The sequence below is a fragment of the Balaenoptera acutorostrata genome, chromosome 9 (genome assembly GCF_949987535.1).
Source record: "Balaenoptera acutorostrata chromosome 9, mBalAcu1.1, whole genome shotgun sequence".
Taxonomy (NCBI): domain Eukaryota; kingdom Metazoa; phylum Chordata; class Mammalia; order Artiodactyla; family Balaenopteridae; genus Balaenoptera; species Balaenoptera acutorostrata.
In genome coordinates, this window is record NC_080072.1 from 31,634,752 (window position 1) to 31,652,847 (window position 18,096).

General features: G+C 41.6%; 1 protein-coding gene across 4 annotated transcripts in view; it reads left to right on the plus strand.

Annotated features, from left to right (window-relative positions):
- Nucleotides 1–14,743, plus strand: part of BDNF (brain derived neurotrophic factor) — a 59,596-nt gene extending 44,853 nt beyond the window's left edge. For all 4 annotated transcript variants that reach the window (XM_007180991.2, XM_007180993.2, XM_007180992.2 and 1 more), the window contains exon 2: nt 11,072–14,743. In XM_007180991.2, the coding sequence (XP_007181053.1) occupies nt 11,072–11,839 (768 nt within the window). In that variant the 3' untranslated portion in view covers nt 11,840–14,743. The remainder of the gene's footprint in view (nt 1–11,071) is intronic.
- The last annotated feature ends 3,353 nt before the right edge of the window (nt 14,744–18,096 follow it).

Here is an 18,096-nt window from a genome sequence, read left to right on the forward strand (position 1 = left end):
TTTTTTTTTCCGATTGTAATTGTTCTGGCATATTCCCAGTCTCCACATTGTGGCAGACTTCTTAAAGGTGGATTTTCTTTATCCTTTGGTTTGAATTAGTGCATGTTCTCCCCTTAGGGACAAAAAATGCAGTTGTGTCACCCTTGCATTTTTTTTTTAGACAGAGCATGCTCCTTCCTGGATCCAGGAACTTGGAAGACCCTGTGCTTTCACAACAGCCCCTGTTAGTAGGTGCACCTTGTGTGTGATGTGGAGAGGCATTCCCTTAGCTTTGTTGACATCTGTACTGTGTGGGGCTCAAGGTGGATACTGCCTGGGAAAATAGGGTTTTGTGGCATCTCAGCCCCATCTCACCCACCCATTTGCCAATGATGTAACAGCCGCGATATCAGGGTTCCCAGTGTGAGTCACTTGCATTTGTACTGGTGAACTTGGTGACTTCTTGGGGTTTGGAAACTAGCCACCTTTTTTAGTCCTTTGTAAAAAGCCTAAAGAGTGGACCAGTCTCTAGCAGTTCTGTTTATGAAATTACCCTACCCCATCGACTCCCTGATAATGTTGTTCAACTCAAAGTTTTTACTTTTCTTTGGAAATCTAACATTTTTTTAAAACCATTTTGGGTGCTTCAGTCTTGAAGCAAATGATCCCAGGTGTTGGAACTCAACTGAGAAATCGGGTTGCTGCTGGGTACCTTATTGAAATAGAGACAGATTTGGGTTGGAGAGGGGATTTTGATGCTTGATACGTACGCTAATATACTTTAGGGTTTGGTTGTTTGCTGCTGTTGTTGTTTTTTGTTTGTTTTGTTTTTGTTTTCTTTGGCCGTGCCGTGGGGCTTGCAGGATCTTAGTTCCCCGACCAGGGATTGAACCCAGGTCTTCAGCAGTGAAAGCGTGGAGTCCTAACCGCTGGACCACCAGGGAATTCCCCGTTGTTGTTTTATTTTGTGAGTTTTTTGTTTTCTGTTTTAATTTCATAGTACTTGGTAGGAGGTAGCTGGATCTGTTAGTTTTAGGATAAGCGTAGAAATAAGAAATCTCCATTGAGTGGATGAGTCAGTTCTTTCTGCCTCTGTCTGTTTCACCATTTCACAACAGAAAGAACTCAGGAGGATCAGAGACATCCGGCTGAAAGTAATATTAATGTGCCTGGAAATCTACTAGCTGCTCTAACTGATCACATCATTTCCAGTATCATTCTGATCAAGTGAGTGATGTTAGGGTTCTAATGATCAGGGAGGCCAGTTACGCTTGCACTTGCCTTGTAGCATTGAGATAAAATTGAGTGATTGAGTGGAAGTCCAGATTTAGATCAGTAGTACTCTAAAAATTCTCATTCAGCCTGTCACGTTTATAGGTACCCTGCACTTTATGGTATGAACACAACAGTGGAAAATCCAGTTGACATAAAGGGAACCCAGATTTCACTTAACATTACAAAAGCAGAACTATTTTGCCACGTAATAAATGTCCCAATAAAACAAGTTGAACCAAGGAGGTTACTTAAGTTAATGTTAACCCTGCCATTTCCGTGTCTTACGTAGACACCGCTTTTTAATTGAATGTTAACCGCCATTTGGTTTTATCACTTAGTCCAGTGCTTCTCAACTTTAATAAGTACATGAGTCACCTTGAAGTTTATGAGTCTTGTTGAAATGCAGATTCTGACTGAGTGGATGCTGTGATGGTTTGGAGGAGGGGAAGCTGAGATGCTGCTTTTCTTATTAGCTCCCAGGTTTTGCCAATGCTACTGGTCCATGGATCCCACTTTGAGAAGCAAGGCTTCATTTAATTTCCGCCCATGGACATTTATCCCATACCTACATTTCCTAAAACTTATTTCAGGCCCCACAAGTTTCTCCCTCTGTTGTATTCTTAGTAACAAATTGGAATTGCATTAATACACTTAATTATAGATGTAACACTCAAAAACTTATCTGAAGTTGGAGATTTAGGTTGCATGAAATGAATTTTGTACTTAAATTTTTTCTATAAATTCAAAGTCCATGTGTTTAAATGTAACTTAAATGCCTGTGTTACAATGATGTTTATATCTCCTTATTTACTCTTTCCAGAGTTATTTTCCCTTTACAGGAAAATTTTCCCCGTGATTTCACAGGACTAGTAGGGATCAACACCTAGCATTAAATGTGATGGATACTTGATAATTTTTTCAGGCCCTTCCTTACACAGTGGGTCACTGAAACATCACAGAACCAGGTAGACAGTGACTTCTTAATTAATGTTACTGTCTACCCTGTGTGGAAATTTAATAAATAATACCTTGCTTTTTGGCAATTTAATAGTCAGAACATTGTTAAATATGAACTTTAGCTCATTATGACAAATTCCACCTGAAATTCTAAAGAAAACAGAATCCTAATTAAAGAGGTTAGGCTTTTTAATTGAATGTTAACTGCCATTTCGTTCTTGTAATCTAACAACTGGCAGTTGAAAACAATAATTTAAAAAGCATTTTTAGACAGTCTCCTTATCTGATGGGCAAGTGACCTGTGTATGCTTGAGACTTCTTTAGGAGGGACTAGAGATGTACATTGTTGGGGCACTATTTCTCTGTGTAGAGGAGGCGGAGGAAGGGGGCAGAGCATGGATAAGACTGCGAGCTCTGGGTGCCTCTGGCTTTCTGGGATGCTGCCTTGGTTCTGGTAGAACAGCAGGTTTCCCAGAGCAGTAATGATGGAAGCACTTGTAGACCTTTGCAGGGTGGCAGCTGTGCCTGGGGTTGGAATGCCAGGTGAAGTGTGTTCTTTGCCCAGGCCTGGTCCTTGTGCCAGGCATTTCCTATCTCTTATTCCGAAATTCATTCCATCATTATAGCTCACTTTAAGGCTTACTGCTCTTACTTTAATTGCACCTCCCTAAATACTAGGCAAATATTACCAGTACAGAGGGGAACTGAGTCATTTAATGTGTGTGGGAACCTAGTTTGTGCAAGGTACTGTACAAATTGTGGTAATTCAGAGAATGCCCAGTCCCTCTCCTAATGGAGATTACGGTCTGGTTTTACTCCTGGATAAGGTAGGTCTCCAACCAATAGAAAAAATCCTTTTTCAGAAATGCGATGGGGAATAGAAGGAGTGAATAGAGGGCCAGAGCTATAGGGCTTTCTATCAAAGATGTATGTAATTTTGTCTATCAAATTTATGATTCAGGGAAATACACCTTTTTTTCATGGTACTTACATGTATGTGTCACTCCAGGTTTGAACTAAGAACGAGCAATTTCTCTGGCGTTCTTAGTGAGGCTAAGTAATGTCCTCAAGTGTCACGCAACACCATGAACGTACTCAGGGATCAGAGAGTAGTATGAAGGGCTGTGTTTTATAAGAAGTGTAATCAGATACTCTTGGACATAAACTATGTTATGGTTAAAAACTACATTTTTAAAGGAACTTCCTTCAAAGCTCTGGAACATAGGCATTATCAGATATCATTTACTAAAATATTTATTAGTTTCAGTTGATTGGTCATTCAGATAAGTAGGTGAGCATCTGTAATGATCATGAGCTTTTTTTCCCTCCGTTGTATTTGTGGATTCCAACTACCCATTATTTTATTTGAGGGATGTGAGGTGTTTCTCTTTTAAGTCTTCTTGGCTAAACAATATATACCTAATAGGAAAACAATACAAAAATAATGCAGAGGGATGGAAGAAACTAGTCCCTGTAGGTGAAGGCCTAGTTTTCCTTTGGAATCTGAGGTTCTGACCTTGTTCTTTCAAGGGAACCAGGGGAAGTGGATGAGTTGATTAAAAACTTTGGTCCTCTTTCCTCCTGTATGAAATGGGGATAATTATAGTTACTTGCACCTCTAGGGTCCTATGAGTCTTAATTACTTAATATTTGCAAAGCGTTTGGAGATCTTTGAATTAAAAGTGCTGAGCAGTAGAATCCAAGTTCAGTGTAATCATAATTGGAATGAGAGTTTATATGCCCGCCTTCCCTCTACCTCCCTCCATTCTGTTCCTTTGGCCCAGACAGACATGGCCCATGGTTACCACCCAGCTCTGCACACTTCTCTCTAAACCCTTTGCTTTTGGCAACTTAATTAAGCCTAAAAATACACACATACGCACATACATACATACATAGAATAAGTTAAAAATTATGTTCAGGCCCCTTAACCCCAACTCCACACTTACGTAACTCCTTAATATTTACTTTCAAAGCTCAACAGCCGCCAAGAATAAAATCAGTTAATTGACTTGTCTCTTCCAATGTATCATTCTTTCAGGTTCTCCTACACATTGTGATAAACTGGGCTTCTTGAAGCATTCCTCCCACTCAGAAACTCCTTGATTCTTCCGTGCCTATACAGCAGGGTCCAGATTCTTTAGCATCACCCTCAGAGCCTTTCAAAACCTAACAATCATTCACTCTTATTCCTCACTACTCTAGAACTCTTCTCTCCAGAAATGTACTCCGTGCCTTTAACCAAGCTGCCCTCCATCCACTGGGGTCTTTTCTGGATACATTAAAATCCTTTCTATCCTTTGCTATCTTCTTCACAAAGCATTCTTCTTTCTCTAAGTGGAAGTAGCCTCTTTCTCTTTATAGAATTGTACCTATACTTTTCTGGGTCATTTCTACCTTTATATTTTAATTACTTTACATATATGTCCTACCTCCCTCCTAGACTGTAAGGCTTGAAAACAGATCCATGTCTGATGAATGAACGAACAAAAATAAGCCTAGACTTGCAAGATTTCATTAAATTGGGCTCTTAATAGAGTTGCATCATGTATGTTAGGAATTAAATATTAATTGATAATTTTGCCAACATTACCATTATCCTTGTTGCTTATAGGACCGTCTAACATGAGCAACTATATCTTTAAACTGTGTTTCCTTTGACTACATGCTCATAGACAAAACCCAAAGGGACTGGGAACAAACAAAGTTTTGTATTTTTCCCCCTGTATGCCCAAATTATCCATATTATTGTTTGGTTCCCCTTCTGAGCTCTGGCCATGGAAACTTGGCTCTAACATGCCTAAATTTTTGCAAAGCTTTCTTTTAGAGGAGGACTGAATTGTCTGAAATTCCATCTGCTGAAGCAATCAAGCCATAAAGCTGAAGGGTCTTGAAGGTCGGAATATCATCTTAATGGTGCTGCCTTTAGAAAGTTGGTCTCTAAGATACACACAACTGCAGAAAACTGTGTCCATACTTTATAAGCTGCTTCTTTGACCACCGTTCATAGCATCACTTCTCTCCTCCCTCTGGTTAAATATTTTAAATTAAAAAAATATATATTTAGAACATGTCCTGATGGTACAAATGTGGACAGTGAGACAGGGAACCTTTTAGCTTTATGATATCTGAACAGTAATTGTCTCATCTGTATAATGTGGATAATAATACCTGTCCTGTCTCCTTGTGGCAATCAAATTAGATGATGCTTGTGAATGTTCTGTAGTCTTTTAGACAAATGTAAGTTATTACTACAGCCTGCTGTCATGGATATTCATTTGGTTGAATGTTTAAGACTTGTGAGTCATGCTTAAAAGTAAACCTTATTTCTGCTTCGTTGATTTTCTTTTTAGCTCTGTGCACTATATTTAATTTTTTGAGAATGGGGCTAAAAACAACCTTCCTAGCATTTTATACATGTGGTTGAGTTGATTGTTGCAAGGCTTGGAACAGAATTAACAGCAGTGAATTTTGTAATGTATAAATAGATATATAGACTAACAAGCTACTTAGCAATTTTGCATAGCCTCTTTATGTCTTGTGTGATACTCACCTGAAGAAATTGTCATATAAGAAAATTGTCATGGAAGTTCTTAACCTTTTATGATTTCCTAATACAGTATATAAAATTACTCATTGACGAGGTAAATAGGACAAAGAGCATTAAAAGACTGAAAGTTCCAAATTTTGCTATAATTATTATTACTGCCCCCTTTCCAAGTCTTCTATTAGAAACAGAGCAACAAAGGAAGTAGTAGGGGCAGTTAGTGTGTTGTAGTGTTACGTGCTTTTAAAAAATTATTACTCAAGGTAAGTTTTACCCTATTAGAGAAACTCAAGAGATTCCTCATGGCTGATAATTACCATCTATCAAATACTTTAGAGCTTATAATTTGGGTTTAGTACAGCCTGTACTTGACCTAATTTCAGTGAGTTCACTGGTGCTTGCCATATGGAAAGGCTTCCTGTGAAAACGATATCAGCACTGTTTTCTCATGGTTTAATAAACCCATCAGTAAGTTTTTTGTTTTTTTTAAGATTATTATTTATTTATTTATTTTTGGCTGTGTTGGGTCTTCGTTTCTGTGCGAGGGCTTTCTCTAGTTGCGGCAAGCGGGGGCCACTCTTCATCGCGGTGCATGGGCCTCTCACTATCGTGGCCTCTCTTGTTGCGGAGCACAGGCTCCAGACGTGCAGGCTCAGTAGTTGTGGCTCACGGGCCCAGTTGCTCTGCGGCATGTGGGATCTTCCCAGACCAGGGCTCGAACCTGTGTCCCCTGCATTAGCAGGCAGACTCTCAACCACTGCGCCACCAGGGAAGTTTTGACTGCGTCCACTACTACATTATTCTGTGTTAAGCATTATGGGGGAATCACCCATGATCCAGAGAGCTTATCATCCAATTGAAAACTGACCATAATTAGCAAACACTGTTACCAATTAACCAGTGAGTAGGGAATGAAGTACTAAATGAGATGTCACGTGGAATTTTAGAGGCGAAGGAGGGCAGTGTGCGCTGGAGTAGTTTAGAGAAGGTGGCATGTGTGATTTGATGGTTGAACTGGGTCATGAAGGATAAGCAAGATTTAGTCAGAGAAAAAAGAATTTTCCAGAAGAAAGGAACAAGTCACTTCCCGGCACTAATATATATGGGGCTCCAAGGACTCTGGCCTGTGATATCAGAGGAGAGGTGATGGAGCACTGAGTTAACATGAGAAAGTTAGCTAAGTAAGGTGACGCCAGATTTTGAAGGGTGTTGAATACCGGGTAAAAGAGGTTAGATTTGATCTGGTGGAATAAAAAAGCATTGCAAGTCTTTGTATAGGAGCATAAGATGAGAGGTTAGTCAGGTCATCAGAGTTAAATGGAGCAGAAAGGATGTCATGTACATTGTGGGGGGGGGGGGCGGGAGGTGGGCGGCGCTGGGGGCATTATAGTCAAAATGAGATGGCAAGGGCTGAGCCGAGACAGTGGCAGTAGAAGGGAGAAACAGGATGGACAGGAGAAATATTTTAAAGGAAAAATGAGCAGGACTTCTTCACTGACTGGATTTAAAAGCTCTACAATAAATATATTGGGAGGGGCTTCCCTGGTGGCGCAGTGGTTGAGAATCTGCCTGCTAATGCAGGGGGCACGGGTTCGTGCTCTGGTCTGGGAAGATCCCACATGCCACGGAGCAACTAGGCCCGTGAGCCACAACTACTGAGCCTGCGCGTCTGGAGCCTGTGCTCCGCAACAAGAGAGGCCGCGATAGTGAGAGGCCCGCGCACCGCGATGAAGAGTGGCCCCCGCTTGCCACAACTAGAGAGAAAGCCCTCGCACAGAAACGAAGACCCAACACAGCCAAAAATAAGTAAATAAAAAAAATAAATTAAAAAAAAAAAAAAGAAATATATTGGCAGAATTGATTCCAAGATTTCTATCCTGCAGCCTGGGTGGTCCAAAGTATCAAGAAACCATTGTCAGAAAAGTTAGGAAGTAACATTGTTCCAACAAAAAGTATTGGCCTTATAAGCCAGTAGGCAGTTAGCACTGTAGAAAGTCACTCAGCTGGGTGGGGCCGTGGCTGGGGGTTGGGCTGTATCACCAGGTAGTTTAATTACTGAATGTCTGCAGATGTTCTGCTTTGAGGGATGCCCATGTTTGGGCTTCAGGATGAAAGCCAAGTAATATTTACTCAGATGCCATTTGTTCCTTTGAAAAATTGCTTGTGGAACTGGTGAGAAAATGATACTTAAAGTGCTAACTACTTTTATAACCAAAAAGTTATTAATAAAAAGATAAATGTGACAAGTGAAAAGCAGTAACTTTACAGGGTCAACTTCTTTAAGCCAAGTATAGAAAGAAGGATCATTAAAAGACTCATTACTATGATAGTGATAATAAAATAATCTTCCAACTCTGTAGTTTAAGATGCCTCAGTACCTTGGGCCATTTTAAGCAGTGAGTGTGGGCACTTAGTAAATACTTACTAAACTTTTTCATTAATTCTAAGATGCACATTTTCTTATTCATTTTTTTAACATCTCTGAAATTGGGTTGTGTCTTACAGTTGATGTCATTTTATTGTCGTTGGCTATGTAGCAGTTGCAACATAGTTGTCATTGCCTTAACCAATTTATTTTGCTTAATTTTCTTTTTTACATATGCACAGAAGTTATCTATGACAAAATATGTCCAAATAAGTCTAAAAGAACTCTTTTCCGTTCTAAGTGATAAAGAAAGCAATAGTTTAACGGGCTGCGTTTTTTATATCCTAGTGGTACCTAAAATGGTGTACTTTAGAAGGATAGTATCTTAGATTTCATGAAATATGGTATTAAAAGATAGCTAATCACAGCAAATGTCTACCAGTGTGATAGAGGGGAGGAGTAAAATATGCTAAATTTGCCTTTTTTTCATCGGCCTGCATTTGAGGTGCCCCTTGGGTTGTTTTAATTTGGTCTGGGAACACTAGGAGAAAGGATTTTCATTCAGTGGTGTAAATACAGCTGCCAGGAATAGAAATCTCCTTGGAGGATCCATTTCTTTGATGGTGTGGAATCCAGAACCTTCACAGAAGTTCAGGTATTAGCAGACTGGATATCTGTGTTTTATTCAAACCAGTGTGTCCTCCTAATCTGAGACTGTGTACTCCAGGCAGTTCTGAGCATGCTTGCTACTCATGCAGAAGCAAGAGTGAATCTGCAAGGAAGTTGGTTGGTGTTTGGGGACGGTAATGAAGTCTTGTAGTAGTAGAAAATGTGATCTCTGATAAAAGTGGAGGACGGAAACATTGGGTTCTCGCTCCCAGAGTTTCAGCTCTTTCTGCAGTATGACCTACCGACCGGAGGTAGGTTACCCTCCTGGCAAGTGACACTTCATGGCACTTGGAAAAGCAGTCCCCTTTCCTACCGACTGGCACAGCGTAACAGCTGTGGCACGTGCGTGTCTTTTTGTAAGTCCTTGCTCCAGAACTCAGAAGCAGGAATAAAGTTAGAGTGTTGGGCTCGGGTGGGGGAATGAACGCTTCTCGTTGCTACTCAGGGACGCGATGCCTCAGGTAAGTGATTCTGAAGTCCTTCACCATCCGACGGGAACCTTGTGTCTGTAGGTATGTTTTCACCTCGCTCTTCACTCATTCTAATTGGCTTCCCAAAGCATGCTTGTAGATGGAGAGCCAAATTTAGAGTATAGCTACTCTCTGGCAAACAGGAAAAGATTAATTTTGTAGTGTGCTGTTAAGGGACTTCCCAGAAAACTTCAAAAGCCCAGAAAGAAGCGCCAGCTCAGCTGCCTGTACCAAAATGTGCACAGTGCCACCCGGCTTTTTAAAGGTACGATCGACTCAGAGCTCGCGCACACACGTGCACATAGGTCACATTCCAATGAAAAGAGAGGCTGAGCTCTCTTAGATGGGTCTCCACAAGAGCCAGAAAAGCCGAGGGGTGAGGGGCTTAGGGAGTTAGTGGAGATACACGTGGATGCGCATGTGGCAGGCACTTGAAATTGCCTTCGAGCTTTTTGATGTCACCTTCTTCAGTTCTCTTTTTTTTTTTTCTAATTTATTTATTTATTCATTTATTTATTTATTTCTTGGCTGTGTTGGGTCTTCGTTTCTGTGCGAGGGCTTCCTCCAGCTGCGGCAAGCGGGGGCCACTCCTCATCGCGGTGCGTGGGCCTCTCACCATCGCGGCCTCTCCCGTTGCGGAGCACAGGCTCCAGACACGCAGGCTCAGTAGTTGCGGCTCACGGGCCCAGTTGCTCCGCGGCATATGGGATCTTCCCAGACCAGGGCTCGAACCCGTGTCCCCTGCATTGGCAGGCAGACTCTCAACCACTGCGCCACCAGGGAGGCCCCCTTCAGTTCTCTCTTAAGCAGACACGTTGCTTTCATGGTATCAGCCCCAGGCAGAGACACGTCATTAAAATCAACGTGTAGAAAATGATTTCTGTTTGGGAACGAGCAAAACTTATTTTCGTTGCGACCACCCAAGGTGTAGTAGAAAAACATTGAAGCTGGACTTGGGAGCCCCGAGTTCTAATAGAAACTTTCTTCATGACGGGAGGCAAGTCCTCCACGACCACTGGTTTTCTTATCGGTAGAACTGGATGATCTGATGAAATGATCTTTCTCCTTTGTTTTTCTTTGTGTGTTTGTTTGTTTTTGGCCGCACTGCATGGCTTGCCGGATCTCAGTTCCCCAACCAAGGATCAAACCCAGGCCAGAGCAGTGAAAGTGCTGAATCCTAACCGCTAGATCACCAAGGAACTCCCTCCTTTCTTCTAATGGATTATCTCCATGGGAGGAAAGAGAGTCAATGGGGAGGCTCCTTGTAGCTCCCTGACTTGTTTTGTTGTTCATGCCTGGATAGCCCCTAGCTAGAAAGGCTCCCCTCAGACCCCACAAACCACTACTGGTCCTGTCACACGTTCCTGCCATAGGGCCACGTTGCTGACTTGCGGGAAAAAAAGATTACTATTACCCTCGCAGTTGTTGCTTGGTAACATTTCTGCTGTTGTGTTTCCTGTGACAGCCTGAGCAGAGATCATTAAAAATTAAACTTACAAAGCTGCTCAAGTGGGAGGAAAGAGGCAAACTCGAAGCCACAGTTTTTTTTCACTTGCTCAGGAGCCATCTAATCTCGGGTTTACATGCTAAACCTTGGGGCCAAGGCTGCACGGCTCTGGTTTATATTAAAGCCCATCGAGCACACTACTGACATTAACCTGTGTCTGGTACAGCTGGAGTTTATCACCAATACAGCAGAAACCTTGACCCTGCAGAATGGCCTGGAATTACAATCAGACGGCTGCTTTGTATCCCAGCAAAAGAAAGCCCTAAACAGTCTTGTGTCCTGTTTCTGCTTTCTCCCTACAGTTCCACCAGGTGAGAAGAGTGATGACCATCCTTTTCCTTACTATGGTTATTTCATACTTCAGTTGCATGAAGGCTGCCCCCATGAAAGAAGCCAACGTCCGAGGACAAGGCAGCTTGGCCTACCCAGGTATGCGGACCCATGGGACTCTGGAGAGCGTGAATGGGCCCAAGGCGGGTTCAAGAGGCCTGACGTCGTCGTTGGCTGACACTGTTGAACACGTGATCGAAGAGCTCTTGGACGAGGACCAGAAAGTTCGACCCAGTGAGGAAAACAGTAAGGATGCGGACATGTACACGTCCCGGGTGATGCTCAGCAGTCAAGTGCCTTTGGAACCGCCTCTCCTCTTCCTGCTCGAGGAATACAAAAATTACCTGGATGCTGCGAACATGTCCATGAGGGTCCGGCGCCACTCGGACCCCGCCCGCCGCGGGGAGCTGAGCGTGTGCGACAGCATCAGCGAGTGGGTGACGGCGGCGGATAAAAAGACTGCAGTGGACATGTCAGGCGGGACAGTCACGGTCCTCGAAAAAGTCCCCGTCTCGAAAGGCCAACTGAAGCAGTACTTCTACGAGACCAAGTGCAATCCCATGGGTTACACAAAGGAGGGCTGCAGGGGCATAGACAAGAGGCACTGGAACTCCCAGTGCCGAACTACCCAGTCGTACGTTCGGGCCCTCACCATGGATAGCAAAAAGCGCATTGGCTGGCGGTTCATACGGATAGACACTTCCTGTGTATGTACATTGACCATTAAGAGGGGAAGATAGTGGCTTTATGTTGTATAGATTATATTGAGACAAAAATGATCTATTTGTATATATACATAACAGGGTAAATTATTCAGTTAAGAAAAAAATAATTTTATGAACTGCATGTATAAATGAAGTTTATACAGTACAGTGGTTCTACGATCTATTTATTGGACATTTCCATGACCAGAAGGGAAACAGTCATTTTTTGCGCACAACTTTAAAAAGTCTGCATTACATTCCTCGATAATGTTGTGGTTTGTTGCCGTTGCCAAGAATTGAAAAACGTTAAAAAAAAAAAAAAGTTTAAAAAATACTACTAATAAATTGCATGCTGCTTTAATTGTGAATTGATAACAAACTGTCCTCTTTCAGAAAACAAACAAAAAAAAGAAAGAAAGAAAAAAAAACCTAACAAAAATTTGAACCAAAACATTCCGTTTACATTTTAGACAGTAAGTATCTTCGTTCTTGTTAGTACTCTATCTGTTTTACTGCTTTTAACTTCTGATAGCGTTGGAATTAAAACAATGTCAAGGTGCTGTTGTCATCGCTTTACTGGCTTAGGGGATGGGGGATGGGAGGGGTATATTTTTGTTTGTTTTGTGTTTTTTTTGTTTTGTTTTGTTTTGTTTTGTTTTTTTAGTTCCCACAGGGTGTAGGAATGGGGAAAGAATTCCTTCCATCTAGAGTCTGGTTGATAAAAGATTCGTTTGTATGTTGCAGAGATGTCGGCAGTATCAATCAGATGACTGGAAAGTGAATAAAAAGTAAGGCAAACGAATGATGTGCTCACTCCACTTCCCATGACGCACCTCTTAGGCGCTTGCTCACCCTCTGGGCCTTGGTCGGGGGAAGATTCTTTGGTCGGAAAGATCTCCATTTACTCTGAGCACATTCTTTCCCCCCCACCCCCTCTGGTCCCCTCCTTGTTTTGTTTTCTCTAAGGGAGAAAAATCATTTGCGCGCTCTGAAATGTTTTACAACTGCTGCAAATGAGTAGACATGTTTTGTCACATCGTGGCACTCATGTAAGCATGGAGAACAGTGATTTCTTTCTTTCTTTCTTTCTTTTTTTTTTTGATGAGAGAAAAACAAAAAATAATTCAAAAAATAAAAATTCTTTTAGATGAGGGGTAAACATTTGGGTCAATCATTGTAAGGCTTAAAAAAAAAATCATGGTAAGGCATATAACTGTCTTGCAAGCAAAAGGTAGAGTTCTGTACAGACCCAGAAACACCTAGATCAGAGCAGGAGTCCACACTGCCAGTGAAATGAGACTGAACAACCATCTGGAGGCCGTGTGGAGCTGACCTATCATTTCCAGGTGGTGCAGGAGGAATTTCTGAGTGGCCATGCTGAGGTCTAGGTGGGGTGGGAAGGGTACTTGAGACATTCCAGAAGGGAGGCCTCTGAAGGACCCTTCAGGGGTGGCTCTGGAATGACACGTGTCAAGTTGCTTGGACCTCGCGCTTTAAGTGCCTACATTATCTAACCGTGCTAAGACGTTCTCGCTGGAGGACCGCGCTCAAGCCGATTTACACCCTCCACCTCTGAGTAATTTTGCATAAAGCTGGATTAGCGTGGAACATTTTTGGAACTACACGGTGGCATTGTGATCATGAAATGGATTCGATGAGATGGGAGATGTTTGCTACATGAGCACTTATTGCTTTGAAATTACACTTGAGGAAACCAGGGTTTTGTCTTTTGAGAACTTTTGGTAAAGGGGAAGGGAACAGGAAAAGGCCCCAAAACTCAGGTTGGATGACCATGGCTACCAATAGGAAATCTTGTCCAGAGACAAGACTTTGGGATGGTGTCTGCCCATCCAGGACACCAAAGGCTTGAAGGCGCCTTGCTCGGTGGAAGAGGCCAGGACAGAGCTGACAAAGTTTTGCTCCCCGGTAAAGGCTGCAGCCATCTCCTGACCATCCTGCCTGTTCATGGAGAGGGTCCCTGCCTTACCTCTGCCATCTTGGGTTAGGAGAAGTCGAGTTGGGAGCCTGAAATAGTGGTCCTGGATAAAATGGATCCCAGTGGAAATTAGTGCTAAGGCCCATGTAGCCCATCGTGTAAACCTGAAAATGTCCTGGACCGGGTCCTTGAGTATCAGAAAGCCTCAAGAAATGTGCTGCATCTTAGTAGGGTGAGGGATAAGCAAAAGAGGCTGTCCGCCATGACCCAGGGAATGAAGATACCATCAGCAAATAATGTCTACTTGTTCAGTCTTTCATTTAGAATGAGGCTATCTTTTACGGTACCATCCTGAATACCTGTCTTTAAAAGAAGGAATAACTTATGTAGTATAGGTTTGTTTTGTGCTGTTTGAAACTACTATCTTTGTAATTATCTTTAACATGTAATGAATACTCGGAATATCTGCTGTCTGATAAGTTTTCACAGCCTCCTTTCGAGGGACAAAATTCTAAAAAAAACAAAAACGTCCCCATCACAGTCTCAGAGTGTACTGCAAGGGCCAGATCTCTTTAAGTGGCCGAGTAGGAGGCGTTCAGCAATCGTGTGGTCAGTGGCAGTCTCTTATTCAATAAGCTACATCACAGTCACATGCTTGGTGGTTTACGTTGACTTCAGGTTGATTTTGTTAAAATCTTTCTCTGTTGCTGTTCATTTTTGTTCCGTTTTGTTTGGTTTTGTTTTTTTAAAGTCTTGCTGTGGTCTCTTTGTGGCAGAAGTGTTTCATGCATGGCAGCAGGTCTGTTGCTTTTTTATGGTGATTCCCATTGACAATGTAAATGTCTGTGGCCTTGTTCTCTCTATGGTAAAGATATTATTCACCATGTAAAACAAACAAACAAAAAATATTTATTGTATTTTAGTATATTTATATAATTATGTTCTTGAAAAAATTGGCATTAAAACTTAATCGCATCAGAAGCCTATTGTAAATACAAGTTCTATTTAAGTGTACTAATTAACATATAATATATGTTCTAAATATAGAATTTTTAATGTTTTTAAATATATTTTCAAAGTACATAAAATCTGGGGGTTCTGGGTTTTTTTCTCTTCACTGTAAAACAAACATGACAACGTGTTTTGTTATAAATACGTGTGTTCCTTGCTTTAAGACCAACCTGACTAGTTTTAGCAATTGCACAGCCCTCCAGAGAGGATGCTTATTTCAGAGCATGGGAGACCAATCCTGCAGTCTGTGAGCTTTCAAGAAGCTCTAGGATTGGGCCTGTCTTCCACAGTGGAAAACGAGAGTGTCATTTTCTAGGACACTTGCAAGTTTTCCCCTTCGAAGTGATATACTTTCATCAGATACCAAGCCATGTATCCTAGCAACATCAGGATCCATGAATTAGGGTTGGCTGGCTCTATTGGATTATAAAATAACTGTTAAAAAAAAAATCAAAGTAGGTTTACTTAGGGATAATGAGGATAAATTGGCCCAAATTTAGAAAGTCAACGACTGAAAAAAACATAGAAATTCAATATTTAGAGGCAGGTCATGTACCCTCCGTTTGGAAATGGTGCCATTTGCATTATGTGCTCGTATCCGTTGCACTGATTTAATTTTTGTACGTGGAACACGCAGATTTTATAGCACAGTACCCACGATCTAACAGACTGCTAGGATTTCTAAAAAGATTTGCCTCTTTCATGGCTGCCAAGCTGCTGGGTAATTTAGTTAAAGTGTTTGAAGTTATCGCTAAATCTTAGGGAAATAAATGGAAGGATTTTAAATGAGAGAAAGGGCCATTAAGGAAAAAAAGCATCTGTTCCTACTCATTAGACTCCCCATTTGAACACTGACAACCCATCCCAGAACGTGGTGAACTATATCTGTGCAATGTATCATTTCTATTTCAAACATACACACACATGGTTTCCTCTTGTATTGTCTTATAAATAAGGATCAAGAAAGTCATAACAAACATAGATTTGTGGGGATGGAAGGGAGGGCAGATCGAATGAGAGGAATTCCTCCATCCTAATCTGTCCAGTGAGTTTGCAAAGTACTCTAAACCCTAGGAGAAGTCCCGACGGCCAGCGAAGACAGTGTGCCCAGCAGTGAATTAGAACTTTAGGAAACTTCAGGCTTAACCAATCTTCACAGTTGAGGAAGACAAAAAGGTTTTTGAATCTTGAGTAAAAAGAAGTGAGAATTCAATGTGACATTCAAACTCCTTAAAGGAGTTTGGTAAACATGACAGGAAGTTTTCATCAGAAGATGAGGTCAGGGAAACAAGCAAACAAAAGATGGAGACATCTCCTAAATTAACCAACTTGAACTTAACAGGAGTAGTCAATTTGTACTCTAGTCATTGGGTAAGCAGTTAAACCTCTTTCATTATGAAGATGCCTGGAAATAACCCAGATCGTTGCTATTGTTTTTCACCTTATTGATAAGACTCTGTGGTCATTAGCAGTGGCTATGAAGTCTTTTTATTAGCTATACTAATTCTGTGAATATTGTCACAGTTCTGAGTGAGAATCTGAACTAATTCGTAGAATGGATCGGTGTTAAATAGTCCCTGATTCATTTAAGAGGTTACTAGACTCTGGATAAAATGTCAGACACCTTATGAACTGCAACAGAAGCCTTCATGCCTGGCCTCCGCTCAGCCAGCACCCCAGCAGCGTTAAGGCTTCGGCCTAATTAAAAGATACATGTCTCCTCCATGTTCTCACATTAAGCCTGTTCTATAAGACAGTTAAAGTGGAAGTGGCTGCATGTTTTGGTAAGCCATTGTTAAGTAAAGGATGTTGATAATTGGGATAAGAAACAATTTATCTACATAATGTAGGTAGATAAATTATTTAGCTTGGAAAGAGTGACCCACAGATTTGATCCAACCTTAAAATGTTGAACAGCAAAATTAGTGATGGAATCTGGGCTTTTTTTTTCTTTTTTTAGCTGCGGGTTGTTTTAACTTGTTTTAAAGGTTGGGTGGTTGGTTTGGGGGGAGAAATTAATTGGGAATCCGCCTGTTGTTGGTTACAATAAGCTGACTGGTGGTTGGTGCTGTGAACTCCCCACCTAAGAGCCAAACTCAGTGGCTAGAGCAGGTGCAGCCACTCCAAACCAGCCAGGCTTTATGTACATTCCAGCTAATAAATGCCCGGCCCACACCTCTATCCCCTATTCCATTAATTCTAGCCACGCTTTAATTCTTTGTAGGAAAAAAAAAGGCAACCTCCTTGCGTTTTGATATGTGAGTAGATGCAGTAAATTGCCTGAAGAATATATTTAAATAGTAGAAAAATATTGTGGCCTTACCCATGATATTCCTCATTAAGAAAAAGAGCCATTTATGTCGCACTCTCTACAGGATTTCCATAGGCCTTTACCTCAATCCCTCGAATTAGTTGCTAGGCACAAAATGCTAGATCAGGAGCTCCCCGACCTGACATTTGCTTTTCTGAAAAACAACAACCCTGTATGCTTGGTGATGTCAGTAGCATGGACTCGTAAAAGCTAGTCTTCCAATTCATTAAATCTTATCCCACCCCTAACACACATGCAAAATAAACAAATAGGACCTGTGCATTCATTGTATATTTAAGTGCGAGCTGCTGATTTTTTATATGTGGCAAAACAAAAGTGCTTTTCCTTTGCAAAAAGAAGCCCTTCTGCCCTAAAATACCCCACACAGAATACTGTAGTCAATGACAGGGTATTAATAATCATAAGCCTGTAAGTGACAAGAAAAAGTGTTGGTTGAAAGACTGAGCTTGGGGTGTATGTTCTGCATTTAGAAATCATCACAAGGATGCTTCTGCAGCACTACACTTTGGTACTGTATGCTGTTCAAATGGTTCCTTAGAAACCAGGAGCTGGTCTGCGTAGAATGGCTGAACCCAGGGGAAATATTTTCGTCTAGCTTAAGTGCTCACATTTTGGAAAAATCCATATCAAGTACTGAGGTACACATTCAAATTAATTTAGTCTACATTCTCCATTGAGCCTTAACATTAAAAAATAATCATAATAGTTTCCAAACTCGAATTTGGTGCATATCAAGGGGGGAAGAGGAAAAAGACACAAAACAAAATAAAAACGCTCCAAACATCAGCGACCTTCTCCAAAAGGTACCAATAGCGTTTACTTGGAGATTGTACTACCCGTACACGCCTCTGATTGGACTAAGCAGCGGTCCTCAAGGTGTGCTCTCCAGTCAGCAGCAACAGCGTCTCCAGGAACTTGTTAGAAATGTACATTCTCAGGCCCCACCCTAGACCTACCGAATCAGACGCTCTGGGGGAGGGACCCGCAATCAGTGTTTTTAACAAGCCCTCCAGG